The 26,689-nt window shown below is 52.6% G+C and overlaps 5 protein-coding genes and 1 pseudogene across 14 annotated transcripts in view; 4 read left to right on the top strand and 2 right to left on the bottom strand.

The window, feature by feature from the left end:
• Positions 1-109: 109 nt before the first annotated feature.
• On the bottom strand, positions 110-4,209 carry GNG14 (G protein subunit gamma 14). Of its 2 annotated transcripts, XM_025051629.1 has the most exons (4): positions 3,936-4,209; positions 2,284-2,442; positions 817-909; positions 110-735 (listed from the first exon to the last, which is right to left on the bottom strand). In XM_025051629.1, the coding sequence occupies exons 3-4, from the start codon at positions 907-909 to the stop codon at positions 610-612; spliced, it is 219 nt and encodes a 72-aa protein (XP_024907397.1). In that variant the 5' UTR covers positions 2,284-2,442; positions 3,936-4,209; the 3' UTR covers positions 110-609. The 2 variants fall into 2 exon arrangements, with proteins under 2 accessions (XP_024907397.1, XP_006918788.1); XM_006918726.3 differs by lacking the exon at positions 2,284-2,442.
• Positions 2,470-2,588, top strand: LOC112485385 (annotated as a pseudogene).
• A 128-nt stretch (positions 4,210-4,337) lies between the features above and the next one.
• DHPS (deoxyhypusine synthase) lies at positions 4,338-9,463 on the top strand. Of its 7 annotated transcripts, XR_001517529.2 has the most exons (11): positions 4,338-4,683; positions 5,262-5,426; positions 5,660-5,781; positions 5,861-5,957; positions 6,039-6,125; positions 6,630-6,735; positions 6,814-6,917; positions 7,718-7,843; positions 7,927-8,042; positions 8,666-8,783; positions 9,333-9,463. XR_001517529.2 is itself a non-coding variant. In XM_025051627.1 (10 exons), exons 1-9 carry the CDS (start codon positions 4,477-4,479, stop codon positions 8,020-8,022), a joined length of 1,053 nt encoding a protein of 350 aa, XP_024907395.1. In that variant the 5' UTR covers positions 4,338-4,476; the 3' UTR covers positions 8,023-8,042; positions 8,666-9,326. The 7 variants fall into 7 exon arrangements, 5 of the variants coding, with proteins under 5 accessions (XP_024907395.1, XP_015450248.1, XP_015450249.1 ...); XR_003048409.1 differs by lacking the exon at positions 9,333-9,463 and having other exon boundaries at positions 7,913-8,042; positions 8,666-9,326; XM_025051627.1 differs by lacking the exon at positions 9,333-9,463 and having other exon boundaries at positions 7,984-8,042; positions 8,666-9,326.
• On the bottom strand, positions 8,028-12,050 carry WDR83 (WD repeat domain 83). Its single transcript, XM_006918724.3, has 9 exons — positions 11,755-12,050; positions 11,554-11,674; positions 11,370-11,475; positions 11,057-11,105; positions 10,847-10,973; positions 9,814-9,881; positions 9,610-9,718; positions 9,411-9,525; positions 8,028-8,321 (listed from the first exon to the last, which is right to left on the bottom strand). Exons 1-9 carry the CDS (start codon positions 11,855-11,857, stop codon positions 8,172-8,174), a joined length of 948 nt encoding a protein of 315 aa, XP_006918786.1. The 5' UTR covers positions 11,858-12,050; the 3' UTR covers positions 8,028-8,171.
• Positions 12,051-12,092: 42 nt separating this feature from the next.
• Positions 12,093-13,607, top strand: WDR83OS (WD repeat domain 83 opposite strand). Of its 2 annotated transcripts, none has more exons than XM_025051628.1 (4): positions 12,093-12,295; positions 12,411-12,516; positions 13,023-13,106; positions 13,214-13,607. In XM_025051628.1, the coding sequence occupies exons 1-4, from the start codon at positions 12,246-12,248 to the stop codon at positions 13,289-13,291; spliced, it is 318 nt and encodes a 105-aa protein (XP_024907396.1). In that variant the 5' UTR covers positions 12,093-12,245; the 3' UTR covers positions 13,292-13,607. The 2 variants fall into 2 exon arrangements, with proteins under 2 accessions (XP_024907396.1, XP_006918787.1); XM_006918725.3 differs by having other exon boundaries at positions 12,106-12,295; positions 13,023-13,120.
• Positions 13,608-19,080: 5,473 nt separating this feature from the next.
• Positions 19,081-26,689, top strand: part of MAN2B1 (mannosidase alpha class 2B member 1) — a 13,504-nt gene continuing 5,895 nt past the window's right edge. The window contains exons 1-13 of one of the 2 annotated variants that reach the window (XM_006918722.3): positions 19,081-19,300; positions 20,028-20,130; positions 20,306-20,479; positions 20,841-21,034; positions 21,657-21,789; positions 22,068-22,213; positions 22,701-22,817; positions 24,908-24,990; positions 25,073-25,193; positions 25,281-25,359; positions 25,550-25,659; positions 25,824-25,931; positions 26,221-26,337. In XM_006918722.3, coding sequence (XP_006918784.1) covers positions 19,142-19,300; positions 20,028-20,130; positions 20,306-20,479; positions 20,841-21,034; positions 21,657-21,789; positions 22,068-22,213; positions 22,701-22,817; positions 24,908-24,990; positions 25,073-25,193; positions 25,281-25,359; positions 25,550-25,659; positions 25,824-25,931; positions 26,221-26,337 — 1,644 coding nt within the window. In that variant the 5' untranslated portion in view covers positions 19,081-19,141. Of the gene's footprint in view, positions 19,301-20,027; positions 20,131-20,305; positions 20,480-20,840; positions 21,035-21,656; positions 21,790-22,067; positions 22,214-22,700; positions 22,818-24,904; positions 24,991-25,072; positions 25,194-25,280; positions 25,360-25,549; positions 25,660-25,823; positions 25,932-26,220; positions 26,338-26,689 lie in introns of both variants that reach the window. The other variant, XM_006918721.3, reaches the window with a different exon arrangement.

The raw sequence follows: 26,689 nt of genomic DNA, 5'->3' as shown, positions 1-26,689 counted from the left end.
TGGGATGCTGGGGATGTGCTTGTGTCTGTGAGATGGTGTGTGGAAGCCTTGGTGACAGCCTTTGCTGTATCTGGGTGCGCCTGTGTCCACCCAAGTGCATTCCTGGGATCATGTGTGTCTGTGTGTCCCTGGGGAGGAGGGCTGGTTGTTTGTGTTGTTTCCATAATCCCAGACCCCATCTGTGCCTATCTGAGTGCCTATGAGCATACATGTGTGAGAGGAAAAGGGAGCTTCTGGAGGATGTGGGGACCTGTCTATATGATGGCATCTGTGTGTGTGTGATGTGTGGACATGGGTGATGAGTGTGTGCATAACATGAATTGGCATGTAGCTAGGGACTCTGCCTGGATGTGTTTATGCAGAGGAAGAGAGAATCTGCTAAGGCTGGCCCATCGGTGCAGGGCAAGGAGGGGTGGGAAAGGTGCGTGCTCTTCTATGCAGAGTCCAGGGTGTGTGTGTCCCTGTGGCCGTGACCCTGGAGTGGGTGGGGGAGGAAGGTTGGGTCAGGTGCCCCTGCCATCCCACAGCCCCACTTTGCCCCCCATTGCAGCCCACCAAGCTCTGAGGAGCATTCACTTCATGTTTATTGATGGGTTGTCAGGTTCAGTGTCATAGGATGGTGCAAGGCTTCTTCTCCTTGAAGGGGTTGGTGGCAGCAGGGATGCCCACCAGGAAGGGGTCGCTCTTGGCCTGCTCCATGCAGAATTGCAGCAGGTCGGCAGCCGCCTTGGACACCTATAAGCCACCTGGGTCAGCCAGACCCCAGCTGTCCCTCTGCCCCTTCACCCAGACATGCCCACCTGACCCTGACCTCACCTTCACACGGTCAATGCCGGCCTCCATCCGCAGCTGCTCCACAGCACGGCGGGCCTGCCCGATGTCGCTGCCAATGGCCATTTTGCCAGACATCTAGGGGAGGGTGAGCAGGGCTGTAGAAGCATGTTGAACCCCAGACCAGGAGTCCTAGGGCCCTCTGAGGGTCCCTGCACCTCCTCCCACGTTCCTCCAGGAGATGATGGGATGGGAGTGGCTGCTCCCCACTCATCAGGACCACGTACCTCAGCGGAGGACCCTGGCTGACTCTTGCCTGCTCAGTCCTCCTGCAGCCCTGCTCTTCCTCCCTCTCCCACCCACCTGGCCTCTCCAGTCCTCTCCTTTCCCGCCCCCATCCCTGCAGAGACTTTGAAGCCAGGACACTCACAGAGTGAAATGTCACAGCAGCAGCAGCTGCCTCAGCCAAGGGGTTCCCTGCCCTAGGAGGCCCAGCAGCTGCCCCGTGGTCATGTGTCACCTTGGCAGGGGACACATGTGGGGCCCTGGCCTCTATCTGACCTGCTTGATCCCCTGCTAACTGGCCCAACACCCTCAATTGCCAGCTGCTGCCCACCCCAACGTGCAAAGTGTCCCAAGCTCAGGTGCAGTCCTGCTCCTCCTCCTATACTCACTGCCTGGGGGTCCATTCCATGGATGACTCAGTTGACTCACTTACGCTGCCCCACCCCAGCCACTTCCCTGACCCCAGACCCACCCGAGGACCCTCCAACCCCCTTGATCCATCTCACCCCCCTCACTGGTTTCTCTCACCTAACTTGGCCAAAGCTGGACTCTGGATCATCTTCCCCTCAGATCTTTTGTCCCACATTCACCACCATCCACCCGACTGTCCTGGCCCAAATCTCAAACTCCTTCATTCCTCTCTTCCAGTATCCCCACATTTAATCCTTTCTCAAGAGCCAGCTAATCGACCTTCAGATTAGGTTCTCAATCTGGTCACTTCTCTCCACCCCACATGGGTCCCACCCCCATCTTTGCTCACTTAGAGAAGTCCAGTGGCCTCCACCCTGGTCTCTCCTGCCCCCCTTCCCTATGCCCCTATTCTCAAAGCAGCCAGTGTGACCTGCTAAAAAATAAATTAAAAAAAAAAGCATGGATGACACTTGAGGACATTATGCTGAGTGAAATAAGCCAGTCACAAAAGGACAAATATTGTGTGACTCTACTTATATGAGGTCCCTACAGTACTCAGATTCATAGAGATGGAAAGTAAATGGTGGGTGCCAGGGGCTGGGGGAGGGGAATGGGGAGTTGGTGTTTAATGGAGACAGGGTTTCAGTCTGGGAAGATGAACAAGTTCTGCAGATGATGGTGGTGATGGCTGCACAACAACGTGAATGTGTTTAATGACACCGAACTGTGTACTTAAAAATGGTTAAGATGGTGAATTTTATGTGTAGTCTCTCACTTCCTTTCTAAAACTCTCCAATGGTTTCTCAGCCTCCTTACCACAGCCCAGGGTTCTGCCTGGTCTGGCACCTTCTGCCCAAGCTGAATTCATTCGATCTCTCCCTCCTTCATTCCTCATGGATCATGCTGATGCCTTTATGTGTGTTCATTCATTGATTCATTCAGCATCTTTGCAAAGATCTCAATATGTGTTCAGCACTGTGAAGAGTAAGAGGATCAGCATGAGTCTATGGCCATGCTACCCTGAACATGCCTGATCCCCTCCAATCTCAGAAGCTAAGTAGGGTCAGGCCTGGTTAGTACTTGGATGGGAGACCACCTAGGAAGACCAGGTGCTGTAGGCATAAAAAATAAAAAAATAAAGGATTGTAAGCTGACAAGGTCCTTGCAATCCTCATCGAGCTGCCATTCTAGTTCAGAGACAGAGAACGGCAAACAAAATGTCTTAAGTGCTGTGAAAGACAAGAAAAGCAAGGTAAGGGCAAGAGTGGGTGGTCAGGACAGTCCTCCTGGAGGAGGTAACATCTTGAACTGAGGGTCAGAAGAGAAGGAGCTGGGAAAGGGGATGTTCCAGGCAGAAAGAGCAGCAGGTGCATCATCCCTCGGTAAGGAAAGAGCTTAGGGAGTTCTAGAACAGCGAGAGGGATTGGTATAGCTGGAGAGGAGTGAGCGAGGGCAAGTGGTGGGAGATGAGGGTAGGGAAGTCAGCATGCACCCTCGCAGGCCATTGTGAAGAGCCTGGACCCTAATCCTAAGGGAAAGCTACCATTGTTAGAAGGTTTTAATGAGGAACGATACATCTGATTTCTGTTTAACGAGCTCTCTGGCCACAGCTTGGAGATGGAATGGTGGGGAGGGAGGGCAGTGTGGAGGCCATGGGGATAACGACAAGCACCTAGATACAAATACTGACTCATTTGGGAACTATTTTGCAGATGGAATTTGGCTGATGTGCTGGGGGGGTGAATGTGGAGTGTGAGAGAAGAGACATTAAGCTCAACTCCGCAGTTTTGAGCCTGGTAGATGTGAGCCTGGTTTTTTTGCTGAGATATGAAGACTGTGGCAAGATCAGGGTTAGGTGGAAAGAAAGCTGAGGTGAGTTTCAGATCCAAGCAGGGAATGTCAAGAATGTCATGGAGGATGTTCTGTTTCTCCAATTAAGGAGGCTCATTTTCAGCCTCAGGGCCTTTGCACTGGCTGTTCTTGCTCCCAATGGGGGGTGGTGGGGGAATGGCTTCTCCCATAAGTTCACATATGGGGCCTTTCTTGGCCTTCTAGTTTTGGCTCAAATGTCACCTCCTTGGTGTCTGTCCTCAACCATCTGTCCCTCCAACTAAGGCCACCAACCCCTCCAACCAATCCCACACCAAAGACTCTTGTATCATCCTGTTGAAATCCCGAATAGCACTTAGTGCTGTTAACTTTCTACCTCCCCAAACTGTGGGCTCCATGAGGGAAGGGTCCGCAGCTTGTTCACCACTGAATGTGCACCGAGCACAGAGGCCAACGTATAGTACAGTATAGACTCCATATATGTAGAGTGAATGATTAAAGGTGTCCCCTTCAGGACCAGACTCTCTGCATGGTTAGGAGGACCAATGAGTCCCTCCTAAGTGTCTACCCTTGAGCGTCTCGAAATCTTGCTGGAGGCAAAGAGATGTCAGCCCTGACTCCCAGAGGAGGTCCCTTACCAAGAGGAAGGTCAGGGGAGGCTTCCCAAAAGAGGTGATAGTTGTGGCCGCCAGGGGAGGACCAAAGGATTTTGTAGCATGTGGAGGCTCTGGAGACTTGCGAGGCACGAACAGGGATTAATATCCTATTTGATGAGAGATGCTCAGTGGCAGAAACTGTTTGACAGTTTCTGATGACTGGAATTCTGTCCAAGGACGACGTCTAAGAAGCCATTCTCTCCGCAAGGGACAGAAGAAACGAATGGACAAATGCCCCGCAACGCGGGGAGCCTCCAGCAGGCGGCAGTAAAAGTAGGCAGAGAACACGCGAAACAGAGAGTAACGGCTCCATGCGGCTTCCGTATTACGGAACAGGCCGCGTCCTAGACTACAGGAATCGAAAAGGGTCATGTGACTCAACAACTTCCGGGCGTTTTCCCAGTTTCACCCGAGCCGTTTCCTGCGCCCTCGTAGGGAAGCGTGTGTCACGACTTAGCGCGTTTCGAGGCCATCAGAGGTCTGGCCTGGGGCTGCTCTCATCTGAGAGCGCGGCCGCAGGAGCATGAACGATCCCCCGAAGGGGGAGGCGCCCGCGGCAGCGCTGGCCGCTGTGCTGAAGCACAGCTCGGCGCTGCCGTCCGAGAGCGCCCAGGTTCGGGGCTACGACTTCAACCGCGGCGTGGACTACCGCGCGCTGCTGGAAGCCTTTGGCACCACTGGTTTCCAAGCCACCAACTTCGGGCGCGCAGTGCAGCAAGTCAACGCCATGGTGAGACCGGGGGCGGGACTTCCTGGGTTGAGGGGGCGCGGCCTATAATAGCACCACTGCAGCACTGTACTTGGAAGGGGCGGGGCTTCCCTGTGAAGGAGGCGTGGTTTTGGTTAGGGCGGCCCAATAGTTGGAAAGAGGCGGGACCTACCTGGGGTGGGAGTTTCTCTGTGATGTTCGTTGCTTTCCAACAATGGTATTCTAATATCTAGAAGGGGCGGGCAATAGGCTATCAGTGAGTGTTCTTGAAGCGGCAGGGCCTGGGGCAGGACCGCGCCGTTTCAGAATTGGAAGAGGAGTCTAAGTAAGAGCGGAGCCTTGGATTTCCCCTACCCAGCGGGGAAGAGGGCTGGGTTCTGCTAAGGAGATGCTCTCTGATTCCCCGAGGCGGGCAAAGCGTGTGGGCCCTGAGAGCCAGGCTGTAAAAGGGGCGGAGGCTGCACAAAGGGCTTCCGTTCCCTGGTTCTAGGTAGAGTGGGCAGGGCCTGGGGGCGGAGTCTGATTCTGAAAACCAGTGGATTCCTCCTTAGACTGTAGTTTGGGTCCAGAGATTAACTCGATCCCGCTGTTATGCGTAGATAGAGAAGAAGCTGGAGCCTCTGCCGCAGGATGAAGACCAGCACGCAGACCTGACCCAGAGCCGCCGCCCACTCACTGGCTGTACCATTTTCCTGGGCTATACGTCCAACCTCATCAGTTCAGGCATCCGTGAGACCATCCGTTACCTCGTTCAGCACAACATGGTGGGGAGCCGGTGGGACTGCCCTTGGCCTCTCTAGGTCCCAATGGGCAGTAAGATTATTGGTCATTTTCGTGAGATAGGGAGATATGAGTTAATTTTAAGCAGGGGGACAGGATCGAGTTTTGTTTTGCAGCAGAGCTTCCTTACTGGATGGAGTCTGGAAGTTAGGAGTCCTGCCTGGGATGATGGCAAGGCCTCCCTTTCTGGACCAACCTCACTGCCTTGTGGCTTCAGGTGGATGTTTTGGTGACTACAGCTGGAGGCGTGGAAGAGGATCTCATCAAGTGCCTGGCGCCCACATACCTGGGCGAGTTCAGCCTCAGGGGAAAGGACCTACGTGAGAACGGGATCAACAGGTGGGCCCTGAATGGTGCTGGGCAGGGGAGCTGGGCTGAGGGTTCTGGGGCCTGATGCCCACCTGCCTCCCGTCCCCAGAATTGGGAACTTGCTGGTGCCCAATGACAATTACTGCAAGTTTGAGGACTGGCTGATGCCCATCCTGGACCAGATGGTGCTGGAGCAGAACTCAGAGGTGGGGCTAGAATAATCTGGGGGGCCAGCGTGGTGGGAATCAGGGGAAGCACTGCTGGCTGAAGCTCATGTCCCCTCCTAGGGCATGAAGTGGACACCTTCCAAGATGATCGCCCGGCTTGGCAAGGAGATCAACAACCCAGAGTCAGTGTATTACTGGGCCCAGAAGGTGAGGGGCTGGGTGGGGGCAAAGATGCCAGGCCTTGGCCTGTGTTAACTTGGTGCTGTTCTCATCATCTGCAGTCTTAAATGAGGAAGTTCAGACACAGAGAAGTTAGGCACTTTGAGCTCACACAGCTATTGAGTGTGGTCTTGATATCCTGGCTCTATTCCTAGACCACCTGGGAGCAGATGGGGAAATGCTTAGTAACTCCCTGGGGCCTGGGGTAAGGTCCCCTGCTCCTCAGAGCCTATGAGGTCCAGCATTGGAAAAATAACAAGAGCTACCATTATGTGCCAAGCACGGTACATTTTGTGTGAGGTTTCTCACACACACCTCCTCTGTGGGGGAGGTACTATTGTTACCATCATTTTACCATTGAGGAAGCTGAGGCCTAGAAAAGTTAAGCACCCTGTCCAGAATCAGGCAAAGAGGGAATGCCACCGGAATGGGGACCAGGCTGACCCCACTGGGCTCTGACTCCCACTGCTGTTCTATCCTGCCCTCCCCCAGAACCACATACCCGTGTTGAGCCCAGCACTCACAGATGGCTCACTGGGCGACATGATCTTCTTCCATTCCTACAAGAACCCAGGCCTGGTGCTGGACATCGTGGAGGGTGAGGCACTGGGGCCACAGAGGAGTGGGGTCGGAGAGCTGGCTGGGTCCAGGGCCTGACCACAGCGCTCTTCTCCAGACCTGAGGCTCATCAATACCCAGGCCATCTTCGCCAAGCACTCTGGAATGATCATCCTGGGCGGGGGCGTGGTCAAGCACCACATCGCCAATGCCAACCTCATGGTGAGTGGGGATGGAGCACCTAGTCCTTGGTGTGAAGGTGACACTTGGGCCTGCTATGTAGAGATATCTGTGTGCTAGGCCTATGCCATATACTGGGACACAGCCCAGGATCCCTGCCTTCCTGCACCTGATGTTTTGGTAGGAGAGACAGACATCAAGATCACTGCCATGGAGAAAAATGAGGGGTGATAGGATGGCAAGAAAAAGGGGCACTGTTCAAAAAAGAAGTCTTTCTGGGAAGTGTGACCTGTGAGCAGGTTTTTGGTAGGTGCCTCCCATGAGCCATGTGGTTGCCTCAGAAAAGAGTTCCCAGCAAAGGGAGCAACCAGGGCAAAGGCTTTGTGATGTCTGAAATAAGTCAAGGATCAGCTTAGGAAGCATGTGAAAAGGTGAGGCAGTGAGATGACAGGCAGGACTTGCAGAGCCTTGAAGTCTTGGGACTCAGGTGCTCACCAGCGCCCTCTGGCTATTGTCGGGGAAACAAATGGGGCTAGGACCAGGGTGGAGACCAAGGCAGGGGAGAGGTGGTTGGGTTCAGAGATCTTCTGAAGATAGAGTTGGGGGCAGCTTCTGCTGAGCAGATGTGAGAGGGTTGTTGTTTCCTAGGAGGTGGGTCTTGGGCAGTACTGCCCGTAGTCTGCCTGGCAACCCTATAACCTCTCACTGTGCCTAGGCATTGACTTGGGGCCCTTCCTTCATCCAAGACACATGGCTCAGCCTCTTTGGCTGCAGTGCCCTACCTCTTTGTGTGTTTCTGTCTCCTGTGATTGGCTGACCGCCTGCCCTGCCCCTCCCCACAGCGAAATGGGGCTGACTATGCTGTCTACATCAACACAGCCCAAGAGTTTGATGGCTCAGACTCTGGTGCTCGGCCAGACGAAGCTGTCTCTTGGGGAAAGATCCGGGTGGATGCACAGCCTGTCAAGGTGAGAGTTGGCCAGCTGGCTTGGGCACAGGGTCTCCCAGGCTGCAGCCATGGGTCCAATGGTCACCAGGGTCCCATCCACAGGTCTATGCTGATGCCTCCCTGGTCTTCCCCCTCCTTGTGGCTGAAACCTTTGCCCAGAAGGTAGATGCCTTCACGCCTGAGAAGAATGAGGACTGAATGACTATGGACCCAAGGAGGTTCCTCTATTTATTAGTTTGCAGACCCAGCCCCTCCCCTACTTCTCCGTCAGCAGCATGTCTATAATAAATGGTCTCAGCTGTCTTGAGTCTGCATCTGTGTCCTTGGTGGTGGTGGGTCCCCTGGCTTCAGCCTGTGCCACCCTCAGCCTCATAGGCCTCTTCCCGCCAGCACTGGATGCTGCCCCCCATGGCAGTCAGCAGGCAGGGCTCCGTAGGGTGGTAGGCCAGTGACTGCACCACACTGGACCCCACAGGCAGGGCCAGTGCCAGGGCACCCTGTGGAGCAAGGGGGTGGGGAGCAGTTATCAGTGAGCCTTCTTCCCCTGACCTTCAGCCACCTGCCTCTAATGGCTTTCCAGACACTGCAAACCTAGTCTGCCTAAAACTGAGCCTCTCAGTGGCTCCATCATTCCAGGTGCTCAGGCCAAACCGTTGGGAGTCTTTCACATCTCACATCCCTTTAGTAGTAAATCCTCTTGGCTATGCTTTTAGACCATGTCTAGAGCCCACCCATTCTATCCACCTTCATGGCCACCACCCTGCTCTAAGCCCATTATATCTGGTTTTCCGCATCTGGCAGCCTCATTGTTAAAACTTGCACTTTCTTCATTACCCCGCAGACACAGCTCCACATACACAGTTGCTCAAGCAAGCCACGGTTCCTCTTTCCACCTCGAAATGTCCCTCATGTGCCCTCCTCTGCAGGGTGTGACTTCTCATCTACCAGACCCTCAAGAAGTAGGTAGAACATTGGTGCTTTCTTAGTTCTAGTGAGAACTAGGCCCTCAAGTCCCCAGAGTCCCTCAGTTCCCTCCATCCTCTTAGGAGGCTTATTTCCTCTAGCCACACCTTAGCGCCTATGTCTCCTTCCCTAAGGCTCCCCAGCCCTGACCGCACTAAGCCCAGCCAGTCTGTTCCCTGCCCAGTGCTCCCACCAGGCTGGGACACGTCAGGATGGGGCTTACAGGGCTTGGGGCTGGAAACCACAGGGATGCTTGCAGGTAGATCAGGTTTTCTGAACAACTACAGCTTCATCTCCCCTGGGGTCATATGTTGCCATCTGTTCTCCCCTCTCCCAGGGTCAGTCCCAGTGGCTCAGCCTGGCGTTGGTGGCCCTGCCTGACCTGGATCCTGCTGCTGCCACTGCCATCCCAAAATTCTATTTTCTAACCAATGTGTGCCACACCTCCAAGCCTTAGCACATACTGTTCCCTTTACTAGGAATGCCCTTCCTGTCCTTTTACTCCTCCTTCCAGCCCCCGGTTCTAATAGCACTCCTTTTTTCAGGTCTGAGAATGACTGTGGTAAAGACAAAGTGGGGACAGGACAGGTGCCCTGGTATGGCATGGGGGTAGGGAGACTCACCTCTACCAGGTCCCAGAAGAACACCTTCCCATCTTCGGAGCAGCTGACCACGTGTGTGTCACGCTCGCTCAGGCAGCAGTCCAGCTTGTACTCCTGGTTCTTATGGCCTGTATACCTGGGGGTGGGGGGTTGGGATCAGTGGGGCTTGGGCCTTATGAGGGGCAGAGGTGGGATGGGCCCCATGACCCTGAGGACTCACTCTCCCAGCAGCTCCCCCGTGTCCTTGTCTAGAAGCCGCAATGTGGAGTCCAGGCTGGATACCAGGGTGCACTGCCCATCCCGGCTGAAGCAGGTGCAGGTGATGGGGCCTAGGGGAATGGACAGGGTGGGCAGGCCAGTGAGGCTGGGGCCCCCTGTGCTGTCCCCACCTCTGTGGCATGTCACACACCCCGGCCACACTCACTGCCCACGTAGTCTGAGAACAGCTGCCCCATCCTCAGGTCATAGCGCCTAACCCGGCCGTCCACAGAGCTGCAAGAGAGGGTGGATTCAGCTGAAGCTTCAACTGGGGCTAGCAGGTCCATGGCCCATGTAATCCTGATGTCCCTGTGTCCTCCCACCTGGCCAGAGCCCTGAGGGCAAAGGCTAGGCCTGCCCTTCTTATGTATCCCTGTCATAATCTCTCTCAGGACCACTTATGGAAAACATACATTGAAATGAAGTCATGAGTGGAATTCTGAGGTGCTGGCTTTGAGACTCAGACCCCAGGGCCTATCAGGACCCACTCCATCTGTTTCTGGTATGTACTGAACATCCTCTCTGAGCCAGACCGCTGTAGTGGGGGAGGAGGGCTTGAGACATAACTGTGACCAAGCCAGGAGAAATTCCTGCCACCGTGAAACCTTTTTGATTGAGTGTAATCTAGGAAGGCCTCCTTGAGGAGGTGACATCTGAACTAGGACTTGAAGGATGAGAAAGAGCCGACCTTGTGGAGTCCAAAGGGGGATGTGTGGGAACGGCCAATCAATAGGCTGGGCAGCCCAAACTGCCTCCACAGTGGGAATGGCACTTCCTTGGGTTGTGGCAACACAGGCAGCCCTGCTCGTGAAATTTTAAAAATTGTCTATTGCAGCTAGAACATCAGCCCTACGTGGGCAGGGATTTGTCCTTATTTCCTTGTCTTATTCACTGCTGTATGTTCCTTGATAAAAAAGAGGCCTGCAGGGGGTGCTCAAATACACTTGGAATAAGTAATAGAAGTCCAGATGGAGGAAGAGCAATTGCAAAGATCCTGGGGTGGAAGCACGCTTGGCATATTGACCTGAAATGAGGCTGAGAATGAATAAAAGCTGAGAGGTCAGCAGGGACCAGACTGTAGGGACCAGACTGTGCAGGGCCTTGGGAGCCATGGTGCAAAGAGTAGACTTCAAGCACAGAGGCAGCTACTATGATCCCCAGTGTCACCTGGGGAGGAGCCAGGTTGTGGCTTCACTCACCCTGCCAGGACCTCATGGTCTGACACCTTCACACTGGAAACACCATCCTTGGCTTCATCCAGCTTCTGCACTGGCTCAGACCTCCGAGAGCGGCAGTCCCAGCAGCGGATACTGGAATCGATAGAGCCTGTGAGGCCAGCATGAAGGTGAGGTCAGGTTTGGGGGGTAGCAGCAGCACCCTGAGCCCCCTTACCTAAGCCTGAGACTCACCGGACAGGATGACTGTGGCCTCTTCATTAAACTGCACCGTGTTCACCTTCTGAGAAACAGGAACTGCCACTCAGAGGAGGCTGGACTTTGGAGGACTGAGATAAAGGCAGGGTTCCCAGTGCAGGTTAAAGTGAGGACTAAGGCTAGGGGTAGGGGAGGTGAAAGGTTTTGGGGAAACTGCAAGGACGGGGCTTGGCGAATGCCAGGCCATGCGCTATAATGGTGGTGTGTAGTCCTTGTCACCACCTACGCGCTAATGCGAGTCCCCTCCGCCATCCACGCTCTAATGAGGCCTCTTCTTGCTTGTACTCACCCCTGCGTGGCCCCGGAATTTACGCACGACCTGCCCCGATGCCACATCCCACAGCACCACCGCCTTGTCCCCGCCGCCGGAACAGAGACTGCTGTTGTCAAAGGAGCTAGAGGGCAGAGGAGGGAAGGTCAACGTCGGTCTCCGATGCCTCAATGTCCCGATCCCGGCAGGGCCCCCAGCTCACCCGGCCGCGTCCAGCACTTCGTAGCCGTGGCCGCTGTACGTACGCAGCAGCGTCCCTCGCAGCGGGTTCCAGAGCTTCAGGGTCTTGTCGCTGCCGCAAGTCAGACAGTAATTGCCATCCACTGGAGAAAACCAGGCGGGGGTTACAGGGCTGCTCACCTCAGGAGGCGGGAAGATCATATATGAAGATCAGGGCCCTCACCATTAAACCGCACGGCTCGCACAGCTCCCTGCCCACAGTCCAGCGTCTTCAACCGTTTCTGCGGCAGCTCCGGGCCCCGCGGCTTTGGCTCAGGAAAAGCCATTGCTCTGGGATCCCTTCCTCGCTGCCTTATAATATGGGTCTGTACCGAGATTTCCGCGCCTGACACGATTGGGTGTAACCTTGTTATTACCCTCCGTGGTCTACTTCCTGTTTCCCACTTTCAGGCTCGAAATTTCGGCCTTATGGAGATAACATTGGGAATACCGAAGGCTGCCTCTTTCAGCTTCCAGGTTTCTTACCCCATTCCCTGCTTCCAAGAAGTATTTTTGGCTTCTTCTAATTCTCTGTACCCTATCTGGGGGAATCCTGGCCTCCGCCGCTAGGAACACAAGCGCGAGGGCTGCGGGTGTTACTGTAAAAACCATCCTCCATTTCCACGCCGGAAGCTGCCACTCCAGCAGCGGAAGAGGCCCGACCTCCGAGTCGCTATGTCCACCAACAGTATGTCGGACCCACGGAGGCCGAACAAAGTACTGAGGTGAGGACCCTAGCGTCATGGGAACGGGGCTCGGGTTGTGGGTCGGGGCTCAGTGAAGCTCTTGTTCATCCCGGAGGCGGGACGTCACTTATCCTGACCCTCGAGCCACCCGCAGGTACAAGCCTCCGCCGAGCGAGTGTAATCCGGCCTTGGACGACCCGACACCAGACTACATGAATCTGCTCGGCATGATCTTCAGCATGTGCGGCCTGATGCTCAAGGTAGGCTGGGCTGAGTTGCCATCTGCGTGGCTCCGCCCGACTGCGAGGCCGGGGGCGGATTGGGAACGGAGCGGGGCGGGGATGAGGGGGCGGGGCTAATGTAATGCTGGGCGGGGCTAATGTGACGCTGGACAGTGAAAACCAGAACCGTGGGTAAAGCTGGGGATTCGGGTCAGTTCGGTACGTGGGAGGTCGGTCTGAGGGTGGGGCCAGACTCTAAAACAATTTGGAGGGGACTGGTGGAGAAAGGGTGGGGTTCTTAGCGTGATATGTCAAAGACTAGTCTTTTTAGGCCTGAGGGGACTTGGTGGGGTTAAAGGCATAGGCTTGGGAGTAGGACTGGAAACTCTGTACCTGGAGTAGGCTATGGGGGAATGGGACTGAGGGACTCCTGGGCGGGGGAGGCAAGATCCAAGATGCACCCGTTGAAACCAGTGGGTTGGGTGCCAGGGAAGGCCTCCTGTCTTTCAGTGACCTAACCCACCCATCCACCTACCTTTCCCCAGCTGAAGTGGTGCGCTTGGGTTGCTGTCTACTGCTCCTTCATCAGCTTTGCCAACTCCCGGAGCTCTGAGGACACTAAGCAAATGATGAGTAGCTTCATGTGAGGCTGAGCCTAGAGAAGGAGGGACTCTTGAGTAAGGGGAGGGGGGACCCAAGCCTACTCATCCTGACTGACATCTCTCTCCTGTCTCAGGCTGTCCATCTCTGCTGTGGTGATGTCGTATCTGCAGAACCCTCAGCCCATGACTCCCCCCTGGTGATGTCAGCATAAAGGGGTCACATCCTGGACCCCTCTATTCACCTCCCCTCAGGCCTGGTCTTTGGCTGCTCAGCCTTCTGCCCTCAGCTGCTGTCCTGGGCTTCCCTGAGTGAGGTAGTCACAGGGTTCACAGCTCGGTGGAAGGAACCTGGCCCTTTCCCTGCGATCCCACTTCTGGGGCAGCTAGGAGAGTAACCTAGGCCTACCCCTCCTGCCTGCCTTCTCCACCCTCCTTGTTGCTGGGGGAGATGCTGTCCACGTTTCTAGGTGTATCCACTCATTTTCCTGTTGAAACCAGTTAATAATAAAGTTTTGCATTCTGGCTGTTCTCTGAGACTTCTCTTTCTTTACATTGTGGGTGCTTTCCCAGTGGGGGAATGGCTCCAGTTCCTCCACTTACTCAGGCCTGGGGTGGGGCCCCAGTTTGGAGCCTTCTGGTGGTTCACTTGCTTATTCACAAGCCTTGTGCTTTAAGTCAGCTGCTGGAGACAGGACAGTGACCCCATTTTCTGGCAACTCAGCAGACGGCCCTGCTGACCTGATGAATCTGGGCTTTGATTTTCTTTTCAAAGAAATGGGATAGTTAGTGAACTAGATGGACTGACAAGGACTGAGAAAGGTATGAAAAACTTAGCCCTCCCCACTATGGAGGAGAGACTGTTTCATGACGTAACTGCTGCAGGGCCTGAGAGCTGGACCCAGGCTAGAAGGGAGAGGTTGCTTATTGCAAACCCTCTCAGAGACTGTCCGATCATACTCGACATAAATCAGCACCCCTCCCCTGCCTCCTGCTACAGGCTGGTTCCTGGAACAGGTTGTCCTGACCTGGCCAAGCATGTAATTTCCATACTTGGTAGCATTCGTGTGCTAGTAACCGTGACTGTACCCCCTGCTTTACCCTGTGTAATTCTTTGGTACCAGCCAAGGGGGCCAGGGATGCATTTCATCTTGTGGCCACCTGAGACACACCTTGTATACAAGCTCCATTAATTATCAAGCAAGAGTGGCCAGCCTTTTTCTTAGGTCTTTGCCTGCCCCACTCTTCTGGAGGTCGATTTATTTGAGTCTTGGGGTTTTTCCCCTGAGTCTGCATGTACTAACAATTGGCAAGCCAGCCAGGAGACTGAAGAAATGGGCTTTGGGAAAGGGGAAATCCTGGGCTGGCCATCAACCTCTATGTGGGAAGTGGTGGCCTGTATGTTAGATTCATGCGGATTATTGCATGAGTAAAGGGATGCCTGGAAAACCCTGGCTGATGTCATGCATTTGTTTAAGGAACAACACTGCAGCAAGGCAGGAAAATTTATGGCCACATCTGCAGGCTGGTACCCCTTTGGGTGGTATGGCTGGCCACAAATGCCCAGCTAGAAGCAGAAGCTAGGGTTAGAAAATTAGAGGAAGAAACAAAACTAGAAAAAGGTATTAGAATGTCTATAACTCTCTTAGCATTTGTTCCTTAAACTGGCTAATAAAGGTAGGGGGAAGGAAAGGTCCTTTGAACAGATCCCACCTGTTTTTTGGAAGCCACGAGGTCTCTGTTTGCATCTGCATGCTCACGTGTATCTATGTATGTGTTATATTGGTGTGGTATTTTCTACCTGCAGATGGTATTGCTAACTTGTAAAAGAGCTATGTTTAATTGGCTTGAAAGAATTAAGGGCTTTATAAATTAAGGATTGGGTACTCTAAAATTCTTGGAAATACAGAAACTAACTCAAATGCTTTTCAAGATCACATGATCTGGGAAAATATTTGACATTAAAATTAGTTTAAGTTTGTTGGTTTAATTAAAACATGTTTTTAGAGTTATCAGAATTAAATATGATACCTTTATTTTACCCAGGCTTAAAAATTTATCAGCAAAAATAATATTAGCTGATTTTGTCTAAAGTCTCAAAGTTTTTGCGGGTAACTTAAACATTATTGTTAAGAACTAACAGATTTAAGTAGAATAAAAGGTTTTAGTTGAAACTAACAAAAACTGTAGACGGTTTGCAAAAATCTTTGGAAAAAAGTTTTTAAAGTGTAGTCAAGCTGACTAAGATTAGTGGAGCTTTAATTAAGTGAATTTAAATATCAAAAGTAAGCCAATGCAAAATTAGAGATTAGTTCTTTCTCCCTGTTAAATGGGCAAACTTTTCTTGAATTGTGGGTCTGCTTCTGATAAGATATTGTAACGTTTTCTGCCTAGAAAGCAAAGATTTTATGTTTTATCAAAATAATTTTCTGTGTTTTATGTTGTGTTAATCAGGTCTTTGATTACTTAAGAAAATGGCCTCTTCTCAAATGTAAAAGCATTCTACATCTGAAACGCCCTAGCTGACTTTCATGAAAAGGCAGCAGCAAAACAAAACAAAGCAAACAATAAAGATTGTGGCACATGTGGATGAAGTTTATTCTTCTTCTGCAAAAATGACCCTTCAGTGCCACACTTTTGCCATCCTGTTGTCCTTGTCACAAAGCAATGGTCTGCTCCTCAATCAGGGAAATTAAGATGAGCAAACATTGGTTGTAAATTAAATAAACAGTCAGGATTATGGGAAAGCCAAGACGGCTGCTTGGCTGTCCCAGGCTCCCTTGCAAGTCTCATTTTTTGGTTTTTGCATTCCTTTGTGCACCATAATGCTTTTAAGCTGGATTTCATTCAACTGCCACTTAGTTTGAGTTATCAATATGTTCCTGTTTTTGTGTCTGTGTTTTCTGGAAAAGTTGAAGCTTTCCCTTTGCACAAGGCTGATGCCCTTACAAAGGCAAAGAAACAGTTAGAAAATGTGTTTCCCACTTGAGATATATATATACTTTTCAAGTGCCCCCTCAAGGCTATTTACCTGGCCCAACCATGTAACTTGGGATGATGGGTTGGGACCTGTCACTGTTTTCCTGCCTAACCTCTGTGAAATGGGCTCATTCTATGGACAACATAATGTTAACCTGTGAAGATTTGCCTCTGCAGCAGAAAACCTTGCAGGCTTCACTGGACCACCTGCAACAGAGAGGATGGGCAATGAATCTGCAGAAAATTCAGGGTCTGGGCACTGTGGTAAAGTTCTTGGGAGTTGTATGGTCATGTAAGACCCACGTTGTCCCTGAGGCTGTCATAGACAAGGTATAAACCTACCCCATACCAAAAAATGTGAAAGAAGTATAGCCTTTTAAAATGTGAATTTTGGGGTACTGGCAAACATTTATATTCCATTTAGCATAATGCCTTCACGCATTATATCATCTAGTTAAGAAGCGACATATATGGGACTGAGGAGCCAAACAACAAACTGCCTTTGAGAAAGCAAAAATCCTGGTCAAACAGATTAAAGCTCTTGGAATTTTCCAGGTGGGGTTGCCATTTGAATCAGATGTTTCAGTAACCCTGGACGGTATGAGCTGAGCACTATGGCAAAAACAGCGAACGGATAGAGTGCCCCTTGTATTTGGGTCGTAATTGTGGACGGTGGGTTGGGGAGGTGGGGAAGCAGGGGATGCAGAAATCAGATATACCCTGATAGAACAGCAGTGATTGGCAGTTTATGCAATATTCCTGCAGGTGGAGCCTCTTAAAAAAGATTCGCTTCCCATCAAGGGGTGAATAGGCGTATTCCACCGACCTGCCTCTGCAAAGTCTTGGACTCCTACACTGACTAAATGGCATGTCCACCTACAGTAGAGGAGTGCTCTGTCACATAGCCCTCTGTCTCTAGAAATGCAGCAACTATTAGGCCCTGTTGAATGACCCTCCAAATACTCCTGTTTCCAACCCTGCATTAGTCCCAGCAACCTGCAAAGATGGAAAAATGATGTCCTAAAACAACAGATAAAATTATTAACTGGAAAACCTACTTTGGCCAGGTGGACAAAAGTGCTTTTTCAACTGTTAGTACATTTAAATGACCAACTTGTGGGGCCTATTGCTCTATACACCGGGCTGGGAACTCATACGGAGGCACCCAGTATGGTAAAGGTGTGGGAAACAAAAGGACACAGCAATAATCCTGATGCTTGCCATGGACCAACAGGCCAAGAGACTGAGGGCACTAGGCCGTATTGTCCCTGGAGCAAGAACTATTTACTGGAATCTGCAGTGGAATGTTTTTCATGTTAGTTACTTCATGCCCCTGGGTGAGGAGGAAGAGCCCGATTTCAGGTAGAACTCTGTCATCCTAACACAGGCCCCATGGAGACATGGTATATGTGGACTGGTACAAGCACCATTGAAAGAGGGGAGAAGGTAGGGGTCCTGGTCTGGCATAATCCTCCCCTTATTCACCTCCTTATGCCAGAGAACACCACTTCCCCCCAGCCAACATATATGGTTTACACAGCCTGGCTAGGTTCCAAACACTGTGGCCACATTAACCGCTAAAGATCAGACAGGTGTAATTCTTGTAGAAGAAGATCTCCCAGTTCAAGTCTCTACTAAATATTTGTCTTTCTGACCTTAGGCTTCTGCTGTTCCTGCGGCATCCAGTTACAGGGATGGTGGTGGGTGGGGAACCTGTGCCACTATCCACACAGAAAGTTGTGTTCTTATACTGGATGAATCTACTAATGTTTCTTCTTTGTTAACACATATGAAAACTCAAGTAAATGCCTTAAATAATCTGGCTCCAAGCCTAGGTGACCTACTAACCTAGGTCCTGGGGGGAAGCATGGTGGGAAAAGTTGTTACTAATACTTGGACTGCTTCTTTTGACTCTTTTCTTGCATGTGTCTGCACTGTTGCTGCGGAGTGTGTCTCCAGTGAGGTTAACTTACAACTAAGCGAGCTACCTCCCTGCTACTGAAGCCCTTCACTCACCACTCAGGGCACCTCAGGGAAGAGTGGGGCATGTGAGATTGTAAGAGCTGGTCATGAGGTGTAGGGTGTGGAGGAGAGACTGTTCCCTGATGTAACTGCTGCTGGACCAGAGAGCTGGACCCAGACTAGAGAGGGAAGATTGCTGACTGCAAACCCCCTTAGAGACTGTCTGTTCATACTTGATGTTCATTCTGACATAAATCAGCACCCTTCCCCTGCCTTCTACTACAGGCTGGTTCTTGGAACAGGTTGTTGTCCTGACCTGGCCAAGCGTGTGAAGTAATTTCCATACTTGGTAGCATTCATGTACTAGTAACTCTGACTGTCTTCTCTACTTTATACCCTGTATAATTCTTTGGTACCTGCCAAGGGGGGCAGGGATCCATTTCATCTTATGGCCACTTAAGACATACCTTGTGTGTAAGTTCCATAAATTATCAGACAAGAGTGGCTAGCCTTTTTCTTAGGTCATTCCCTGCCCTCTGCTTATGGAGGTAGATTTTCAGTCTCACCGCTTTTCCCTAGGTCTGCATGTACAAACACTAGTAACCCTCCTAACTGGGCTGGACGCTCCCATCCCCGGTACTCCAAGGGCAGTTCCTTTACCCAACATTTCAATCCCCATTGGATAGAACAGGCCCCCCATCGGCCCTGCTCCTAGCCAAGCTAGATACAAGGTAATTTCCAGGATCCTAGTCCTGAAAATTAATGGGACACCCTAGGATCCCATGCTCACATTCCACCTTCTAGGCAAACCAGGCACCAGTAGGGACGACTGAGGCCTCTGCACCCACAGGGACAAAGAGGCACTCTAAGTCTATATGTAGGAACGAGACGCTAAAAGCTCCTCTGGCCCAGCCAGCACCCCAGGGTGAAACACAGCCAGTGCCCTCAGGGGTAGTCAGAGCTATGGCCTCAGGCCCTGGACACGCCAAGCTGCGTCCTAGCCCCGCCCCCACCAGCACCCATTGGCCAGACCTAGTTCTAGGGGCGGGGCGTTTGCCCCGCCTTAGCCGGGCCCGGAATCCGCTGGAGGCGGTGGTGGCGGCAGCGGTGGCGGCGGCGGAGCCATGGATGCCGACGCGCCGCCTTCGGGGGTCCGCGCTGGCCGCGGCCAGGGCGCGGCGGGGCCCTGGACAAGCTCCGGCGCACTGCGGCCATCGCTCCCGCCTCTCTTCTTCCTTTTCTTGCTGCTGGCGGCGCCCGGCGCTCAGGCCGCGGGTTACGAGGTGAGCGGGGCCCGCGAGCGGAAACGTCCACGAGCTGAAGGGAAGCCCCGAGTAGGGTCCAGAGACGTAGGTCTGTTCTGTGAGTGCCTAGTTAATGGTTGCTAATATGACAGCGTGGTCTGAATGCGTGTTTTGTGTCAGCGAAAGGTCTGGCTGCGCGCGTCTGAAAACCAGGCTGCCTGTACCTGCCTCCCTGCTTCTGTGGGTTGGCTTGCCTGGACTTTGCATGCACTTAACTGTGTGATTGGGCGTGTGTGTGTGTGGAGGAGGCGGGGGAGCGCTGGTTGAAAGCTGGGACTCTGGAGTCAGCTTGCTTGGAGGTCCAGCCTGGCTCCTCCACGTCTTAACTATGTGAACTTTGGCCAGTCACTACATCCCTCTGATCTCAGGGCTCTCATCAGAAAACTGGCGATAATATTGTTTCTACCCCACAAAGTGGCTGGCTGCTTGCTCTTTACAAATGCTTAGTAAACATTAGCTACTACTATTATCATTTTCCCAGCGTGTGAATGAGAGCTGCCCTGGGGAGTTGTGCCACTAGGGAGTTGTATCTGTGAGCACAACTATGTGTATCTTCCCTGGGAGGGCCTGGCCCCATCTCTCTGAGTCACTCACCTCTAGATCAAGACTTATCGTGGGCTCCCCCGCCCCACCACATCCCACCCCAGCCTGCCTCTTAACCTTAGGGTGAGAGGGTGTGTGAGTGTGCATTTGGGGTCCTTTGCAGTCATGCCCCACGGTGAAGCCGGACATGCTCAACGTGCATCTGGTGGCACACACACATGACGACGTGGGCTGGCTCAAGACGGTGGACCAGTACTTTTATGGCAGTGAGTAGAGGGTGGGGACTGACCCCTGGGACACTCCTATGATGCCTCTGAGCCCTTCAGATCCTTTCTGCGTCCTGGATATTAAGGTGGGGGCAATACCCAGCCTGGGCTCCTGTGTCTAGGAATGTCCTCCTTGGCTAGCTGGTCCCTGACTGCCTGACTCCTGTGCCCACAGTCGACAATGATGTCCAGCATGCGGGTGTGCAGTACATCCTAGATTCCGTCATCTCTTCCCTGCTGGCAGAGCCCACTCGCCGCTTCGTCTATGTAGAGATGGCCTTCTTCTCTCGTTGGTGGCACCAACAGACCAATGCAACACAGGAAGTTGTGCGGAACCTGGTGCGCCAGGGTGAGCTGCCTAGAGGAAGTGAAAGGAGGAAGCCCAGCCTAGCTTCTGTTTCTGCCATCCTGGTTTCTGAGATTTTATCATGCTATGTGTAGCGTGTACATGCATGTGACTCTACCTGCCTGGAATTTCCCTTTATTTGGAGAACTCCTATGCATCCTGCAAGGCCCCACCTTCAGTGGATCCTCTAGGAAGCCTGCCATACAGGGGCCCTGTGTCCCATATCTGGCTATATTGGCTTGGGAGAGACCTCTTTTCTCTTTCCAGGCCTGGGCATGCAGGCAGGCCTTATCCCCTACATTGCCAATCCCGGCTCCACTCCTGGCCCTGACAATCTACCCCGACTTTGCCCCACCTGGCACAGGGCGCCTGGAGTTTGCCAACGGTGGCTGGGTCATGAACGACGAGGCGGCCACCCACTACGGAGCAATCATAGACCAGATGACACTCGGACTGCGCTTCCTGGAAGATACGTTTGGCAACGACGGGCGCCCCCGTGTGGCCTGGCACATCGACCCCTTTGGCCATTCTCGGGAGCAGGCCTCGCTGTTCGCGCAGGTGCTTTACCGGACGTCTCATAGATCCTCTTCACTCGTTTGATTCGTCGCTCGGCTACTCAAGCCCCACCCTTCTCTGCAAGATCACAGACCAGGCCGGGTCCCCTGTCCCTCTGGCCTCTTGAGACTCTGCCCCTGGAGTGAACTGTGAATTCCACTCCTTTTCTGCTCTGGCTCTGCTTTGCCTCAGCCAAGGCTGCCCCGCTCCAGTTCGCTCCTTCTCCTCTCCCTCCTGACCCCGCCCTGTTTGCTAGGATTCTGGCTCCTCCCCAAGAGGGTAGCAGGTGGAGGATTGCTGTGCTTTCCAACCGGCTTCCTGTCCTGTGCCATGACCCCTTCCATCCTCAGCTCAAGGGGGAAGATCTTGAGTCGGGCCTCCTTTCTGAGGCGGGGAAGGTGGAAGTGGGTTCTAGCGTTGGACCCATCCCCTCCCAGCTCTCCTGTGGTTCATTGTGACCCTTCCCCGATCTTCCAAATGCTTTGCATGCCTTCTTGGTTTACTACTTTTTGTCTGTTCTCTGACCCACCCCTCCCACGCTGAGGGGGCTTGCAGGTGATGGTGAGGGTACTGGGCATTTATACGTCCTGCCCTCTGATCCCTCTCCTCTCCACACCACCCCCAGATGGGCTTTGACGGCTTCTTCTTTGGGCGCCTGGATTATCAAGATAAGTGGGTTCGGAAGAAGCAGCTAAGGATGGAGCAGGTGTGGCGAGCCAGTGCCAGCCTGAAGCCCCCCGCTGCTGACCTCTTCACCAGTAAGGGGGTGGGTGGTGGGTGGGAGCAGGGCCAGCCCCAAGAGCACGTGACCTGTGCAGTCACACAGGGCCCCGCGCTCAGAAGGGCCCCGGGGTTGGTTTTACACTCTCCTGTCATCTTGAAATTCTTACTAACTTACGACCAAGGGCTCAGCATTTGCACTTTGCACTGGGCCTCTGAACATTCTGTAGTCTGACCCGGGTGGAGCATGGCAGGCTTTGACCCCAGGGCATGTCTAGGGTGCCGGACCACCCCCTGAGCCTGGTGTGGCCTGCAGGTGTGCTGCCCAACCTTTACAACCCGCCGATGAATCTGTGCTGGGATGTGTTGTGTGTCGACAAACCTATCGTGGAAGACCCCCGGAGCCCCGAGTACAATGCCAAGGAACTGGTTGATTACTTCCTGAAGTTAGCCACAGTCCAGGTAACCCCAGCGTCTAGAACCTGGGAGACTGCTGTACATAATGCACAGGGCCCTTCCCACACCCCAGGCATTCCCTAACACCTCCTCACACCTTCAGAGGAAGGTAATATTTCACTCTCCCCAGGATTTGCGCATTGCTGATTGGAAGCAGGTGGACCCCTTTGCCACTGCACATGCCCACCACGATCATGAAACAGTATGGCACAGTGCCTTCGTACCCTCATCTGTGTGGCGGGCCCAAGAGAATTACTCAATAACTTGTGGCTATTGCTATTTATTTTTAATTAAAAATTATTGTTTTTTTGGGGGGGGTTGGCTATTTTTATTCTTGTCCCTATGTTCTCAGTATGTCATAGGGACATACTCCCATCCACACCCCTCCCCCACACCACTGTGTACCCACTCTTGACCACATATAACCAAGACACAGCTGTACACAGGGGTAGCCAGGACACCATGGCCTGAGGATACCCCATTCTGCCTGCAGAGTGGGTACTACCGCACCAACCACACCATAATGACCATGGGCTCAGACTTCCAGTATGAGAATGCCAACATGTGGTTCAAGAACCTTGATAAGCTCATCCATCTGGTCAATGCCCAGGTGAGTGTGCCTACCCCATGTGTACGTGCGTGCTTCTGTCTCCGGGCCTTGGGTCAGATGAGTAGCTATGTGTGCTATCTTAGTATTCTCTTGCCACAAACTTAGCGGCTCAAAACAACAGAAATAGATTATATTATAGTTCCATAGGTCAGAAGTCTAACATGGGTCTTACTGGGTTAAAATCAAGATGTTGGCAGGGCTACGTTCCTTCTGGGAGCTCTAAGAGAAAGTTTACTTGCCTTGTCCATCTTCTAGAGGCTGCCACATTCCTCGGCTCATGGCCTCTTCCTTCATCCTCAAAGCCTGACCCTGTTTTCATCGCATCTCTTCCTTTCACTTCTTCCACATCCCTCTTCTACTTTTAAAGACCCTTGTGATTACATTGAACTCATCCAGGTAATCCAGAATAATGTCTTATTTTAAGGTCATCTGACTAGCTACTTTAAATCCATCTGCAACTTTAATTCCTGTTTGCCATGTCACAGGCTCTGGGTATTAGGACATGGACATTTTTGGGTGGCCATTATTCTGCCCGCCACAGATGTGTTGGTGTGGCCTGTGGCTGTGTGGGCAGGCAGTCACTCTCCCGTCAGCACAGAACCTTGTCTCCCCTCTCCCATCTAAGACATCCTTTCTCATCACTTCTGTCCTCAGAATTGTCTACCAGCACAGTCTCTATGTCCTCACCTTCCATTTGCTCCCTGCACTGCTGTTTCATCAAAACAGCTCTCAGAAAATCACCAGGGAGACATTTCTCAGTCCTCCCCATGGCTCTGAGGAGCCTCGAACACCTTGATCACTTCCTCCTGCAAATATCATGTTCCTGGGCTGCCAGGATGTCACACTCTTGGTGTTTCTCCTCCACTGGTGGCTCCTTTGCCCATTCCATTCGACTGGAAATAAATGGGAGTCTCTCAGTTCAAATCCTGGCTCTGCCACTTAGTGGCTCTGTGACCTTGAGGAATATTAAGCATTCAGTGCCTCAGTTTTCTTATCCAGAAAGTGGGCATGATGGGGCCCAGCGGATAGGGCTGTTGATGAGGGTTTAATGAATTCATTTACACAGATCAGTTAGAACAGTGCCAGGTAAATAATAAGTATTATGGTTGTTGTTTATTATTTTTATTTGGGGCTGAAAATGTTCTGCTTCTCCTTTAAGACACCAGCTTCAGGGTGTCCTCCTTCAGGAAGGCTTTGCCAAACCCCAGGAGGAGCTCTTGCTCTTTCCTCTGTGCTCAAACCAGTCTTCACAAATACCTGTCATGCCACATCCAGGCTGACTATAATCAACTGACTTATCTGTTCAATCTCTGTCCCATACTTGGCTGTGAAATTCCATGAGAGCAGGCTGGCCTCTAGTTCTAGATTGTGTCTTTGATCTTGAGCATATTGTAGAATCAAATGGCTGCTAAGTGAATACACTGTGTGTGTGGGTCTGTGTACGTAACTGTATATGACTGTGTGTGTAGACGTGTGTACGCACATAAAAGGCATGTCATCCCACGGTCTTCCCTACATTCACTAAAGTGTTTAATGAGCACCTACTGTATACCCGGTGCTGGGGACACAACATGAGCAGGACAAATAACCTTTTCCTTATGGAAGAGGTCACTTTCTTATCCCTCCACCTCCCTCAGTTGAAAGTGAGCCTCCATTCATTATAACAATCATGTCACTTGACAATAACCTGACAGTGCTGATATGATTATTCTTGCCCTATATGTCCTACCCATAGGGCAGGAATGATGCTCTTATCAACACACTCCCATCAACAGCCTTATCAGTTGGGAATTCATTAGTTTTTCCATGAAAGATTTTAATAATAAAATTGAAATTATTTAAAAAGTTTAGTAAAATTTCTGATTTATTCTTGTATCCCCGAAATTCTTTCCAGACTGGTAATATTAACTTCGGCCAAATACATTTTCACACTTGGTTTTTAGTTTGCACTCAAAATGTGTATTAAGAGAATCTGAACCCATCAGATGAATGAATGTGCGTATGCGTGTGAGTATGTGTTGCACACCTGTGGGCCCCCTGGGAAGGTACAGACTCCCGAGGGCTCACACACACACACCTTCCCCCAGCAGCAGGCCAATGGGAGCCACGTCAATGTTCTCTACTCCACTCCGGCCTGTTACCTCTGGGAGCTGAACAAGGCCAACCTCACCTGGTATTTGGGGGGCCTGGGAAACTTGGGGGATTGGTATGCCCTGTGGGTCATGCCCCTGCCCTCAGTGACTCTGCCACTGCAGGTCGGCGAAACAGGATGACTTCTTCCCCTACGCTGATGGCCCCCACCAGTTCTGGACAGGCTTCTTTTCCAGCCGGCCAGCCCTCAAACGCTACGAGCGTCTCAGCTATAACTTCCTGCAGGTGGGTGCAGGCGCTGGGCTTAAGCAGGCGGCCCGGGATTCCCGACAGGCCGGGTGCCTCAATCAACTCCCCGCCCCCGATCACCAGGTGTGCAACCAACTGGAGGCGCTGGCGGGTCCAGCGGCCAACGTAGGACCTTATGGCTCTGGAGACAGCGCACCCCTCAGTAGGTGTCCGGTTGGTGAGGGGATGGGGCGGGGCTCATTCTGGACACCAGACCACAGCCACCTCCTTGAGTACCTTCTGAAAGCCCCTAAAAGCCCTGCCCGCCCCCTCATGTGACCTTCATATCTCCTTGGGGTTGGGGACCAGAGTCCTACAGAAACCCCACCCGGCTCACCACTCTCTGCCTGCAGATGAGGCGATGGCTGTGCTCCAGCACCACGATGCAGTCAGTGGTACCTCCCGGCAGCACGTGGCAGACGACTATGCTCGCCAGCTAGCCGCAGGCTGGGGACCCTGTGAGGTGCGAGGGGACCCGCCTGGAGCAGAAGGGCGGAGATGGGAAGGGGCGTGGTCGAAGGCGGTAGGGTGGAGTCTAGAAGGGCTCGTGGGGCGGGGCCTGAGGTGGGGCGAGGAGACTAAGGGTGGGCGCCCGGAGCGGACCTGTGCGATTACGCTCCTCCCCAGGTTCTCCTGAGCAACGCGCTGGCGCGGCTCAGCGGCTCCAAGGAGGAGTTTGTGTTCTGCCGCTGCCTCAACATCAGCGTCTGTCCGCTCAGCCAGACCGCGGAGATCGTGAGACGCGCCCCGGGCCTGTGGGGACTGGTCGGGGGCGGGGCCCGGAGGCAGGTTCTGCGGCTGGGACAAGAGCCCCAGAGCCCGCAAAACCATGGGGCCGGGCCGGTAGCCAAATTGTTTCGGAGGGTTCCTCTGGGCCAGATCACTTGGGGCCCAGTAAAGGCGGGGCTGGACCAAGACCTGCACACCACATGGGGGCTTGGATCATCCAGGGGCTTGCTGTGCATGGGGTTGGGTTTGGAGAGGCCTGCTGTGACCTATACCCACTCTGACTCTCCCACCTCAGTTCCAGGTGACCATTTATAACCCCTTGGGGCGGAAAGTAGATTGGATGGTGCGGCTTCCGGTCAGCAAACACATTTTCCTCGTGAAGGACCCCAATGGCATAGTTGTACCCAGCGATGTGAGCCCATTTGACGAATATTCCTCCTATGGACATCCCCCTCCTAGGACTACCTCCCCCCTTGGACACCTCCCCCCATGGGCATTTCTCCCTTCACCCCATGGACACCTCCCTCTTTGGGTACCTTGCCTTCATAGGTACCTGCCCCCTCCATGAATAAGTCCTGCCCAGCACTTCATCTTCCTCCTCTGAATTCCCTCCCCCCCTTAATATCACACTCCCTTGGGAATATCCCTCCCCCATGAATATCTCCCTCTTTTTAATATCTCCCCATGAAATTTTTCCTGTATATAAATATTCCTCTTATCCTGGACGGTCTCTTCCCACGAACCTCTTCCTTCCCTAAGACTCT

This window comes from Pteropus alecto, unplaced genomic scaffold (assembly GCF_000325575.1).
Source record: "Pteropus alecto unplaced genomic scaffold, ASM32557v1 scaffold388, whole genome shotgun sequence".
NCBI classification, from domain to species: Eukaryota; Metazoa; Chordata; class Mammalia; order Chiroptera; family Pteropodidae; genus Pteropus; species Pteropus alecto.
This window is presented reverse-complemented; position numbering and strand designations above follow the sequence as displayed.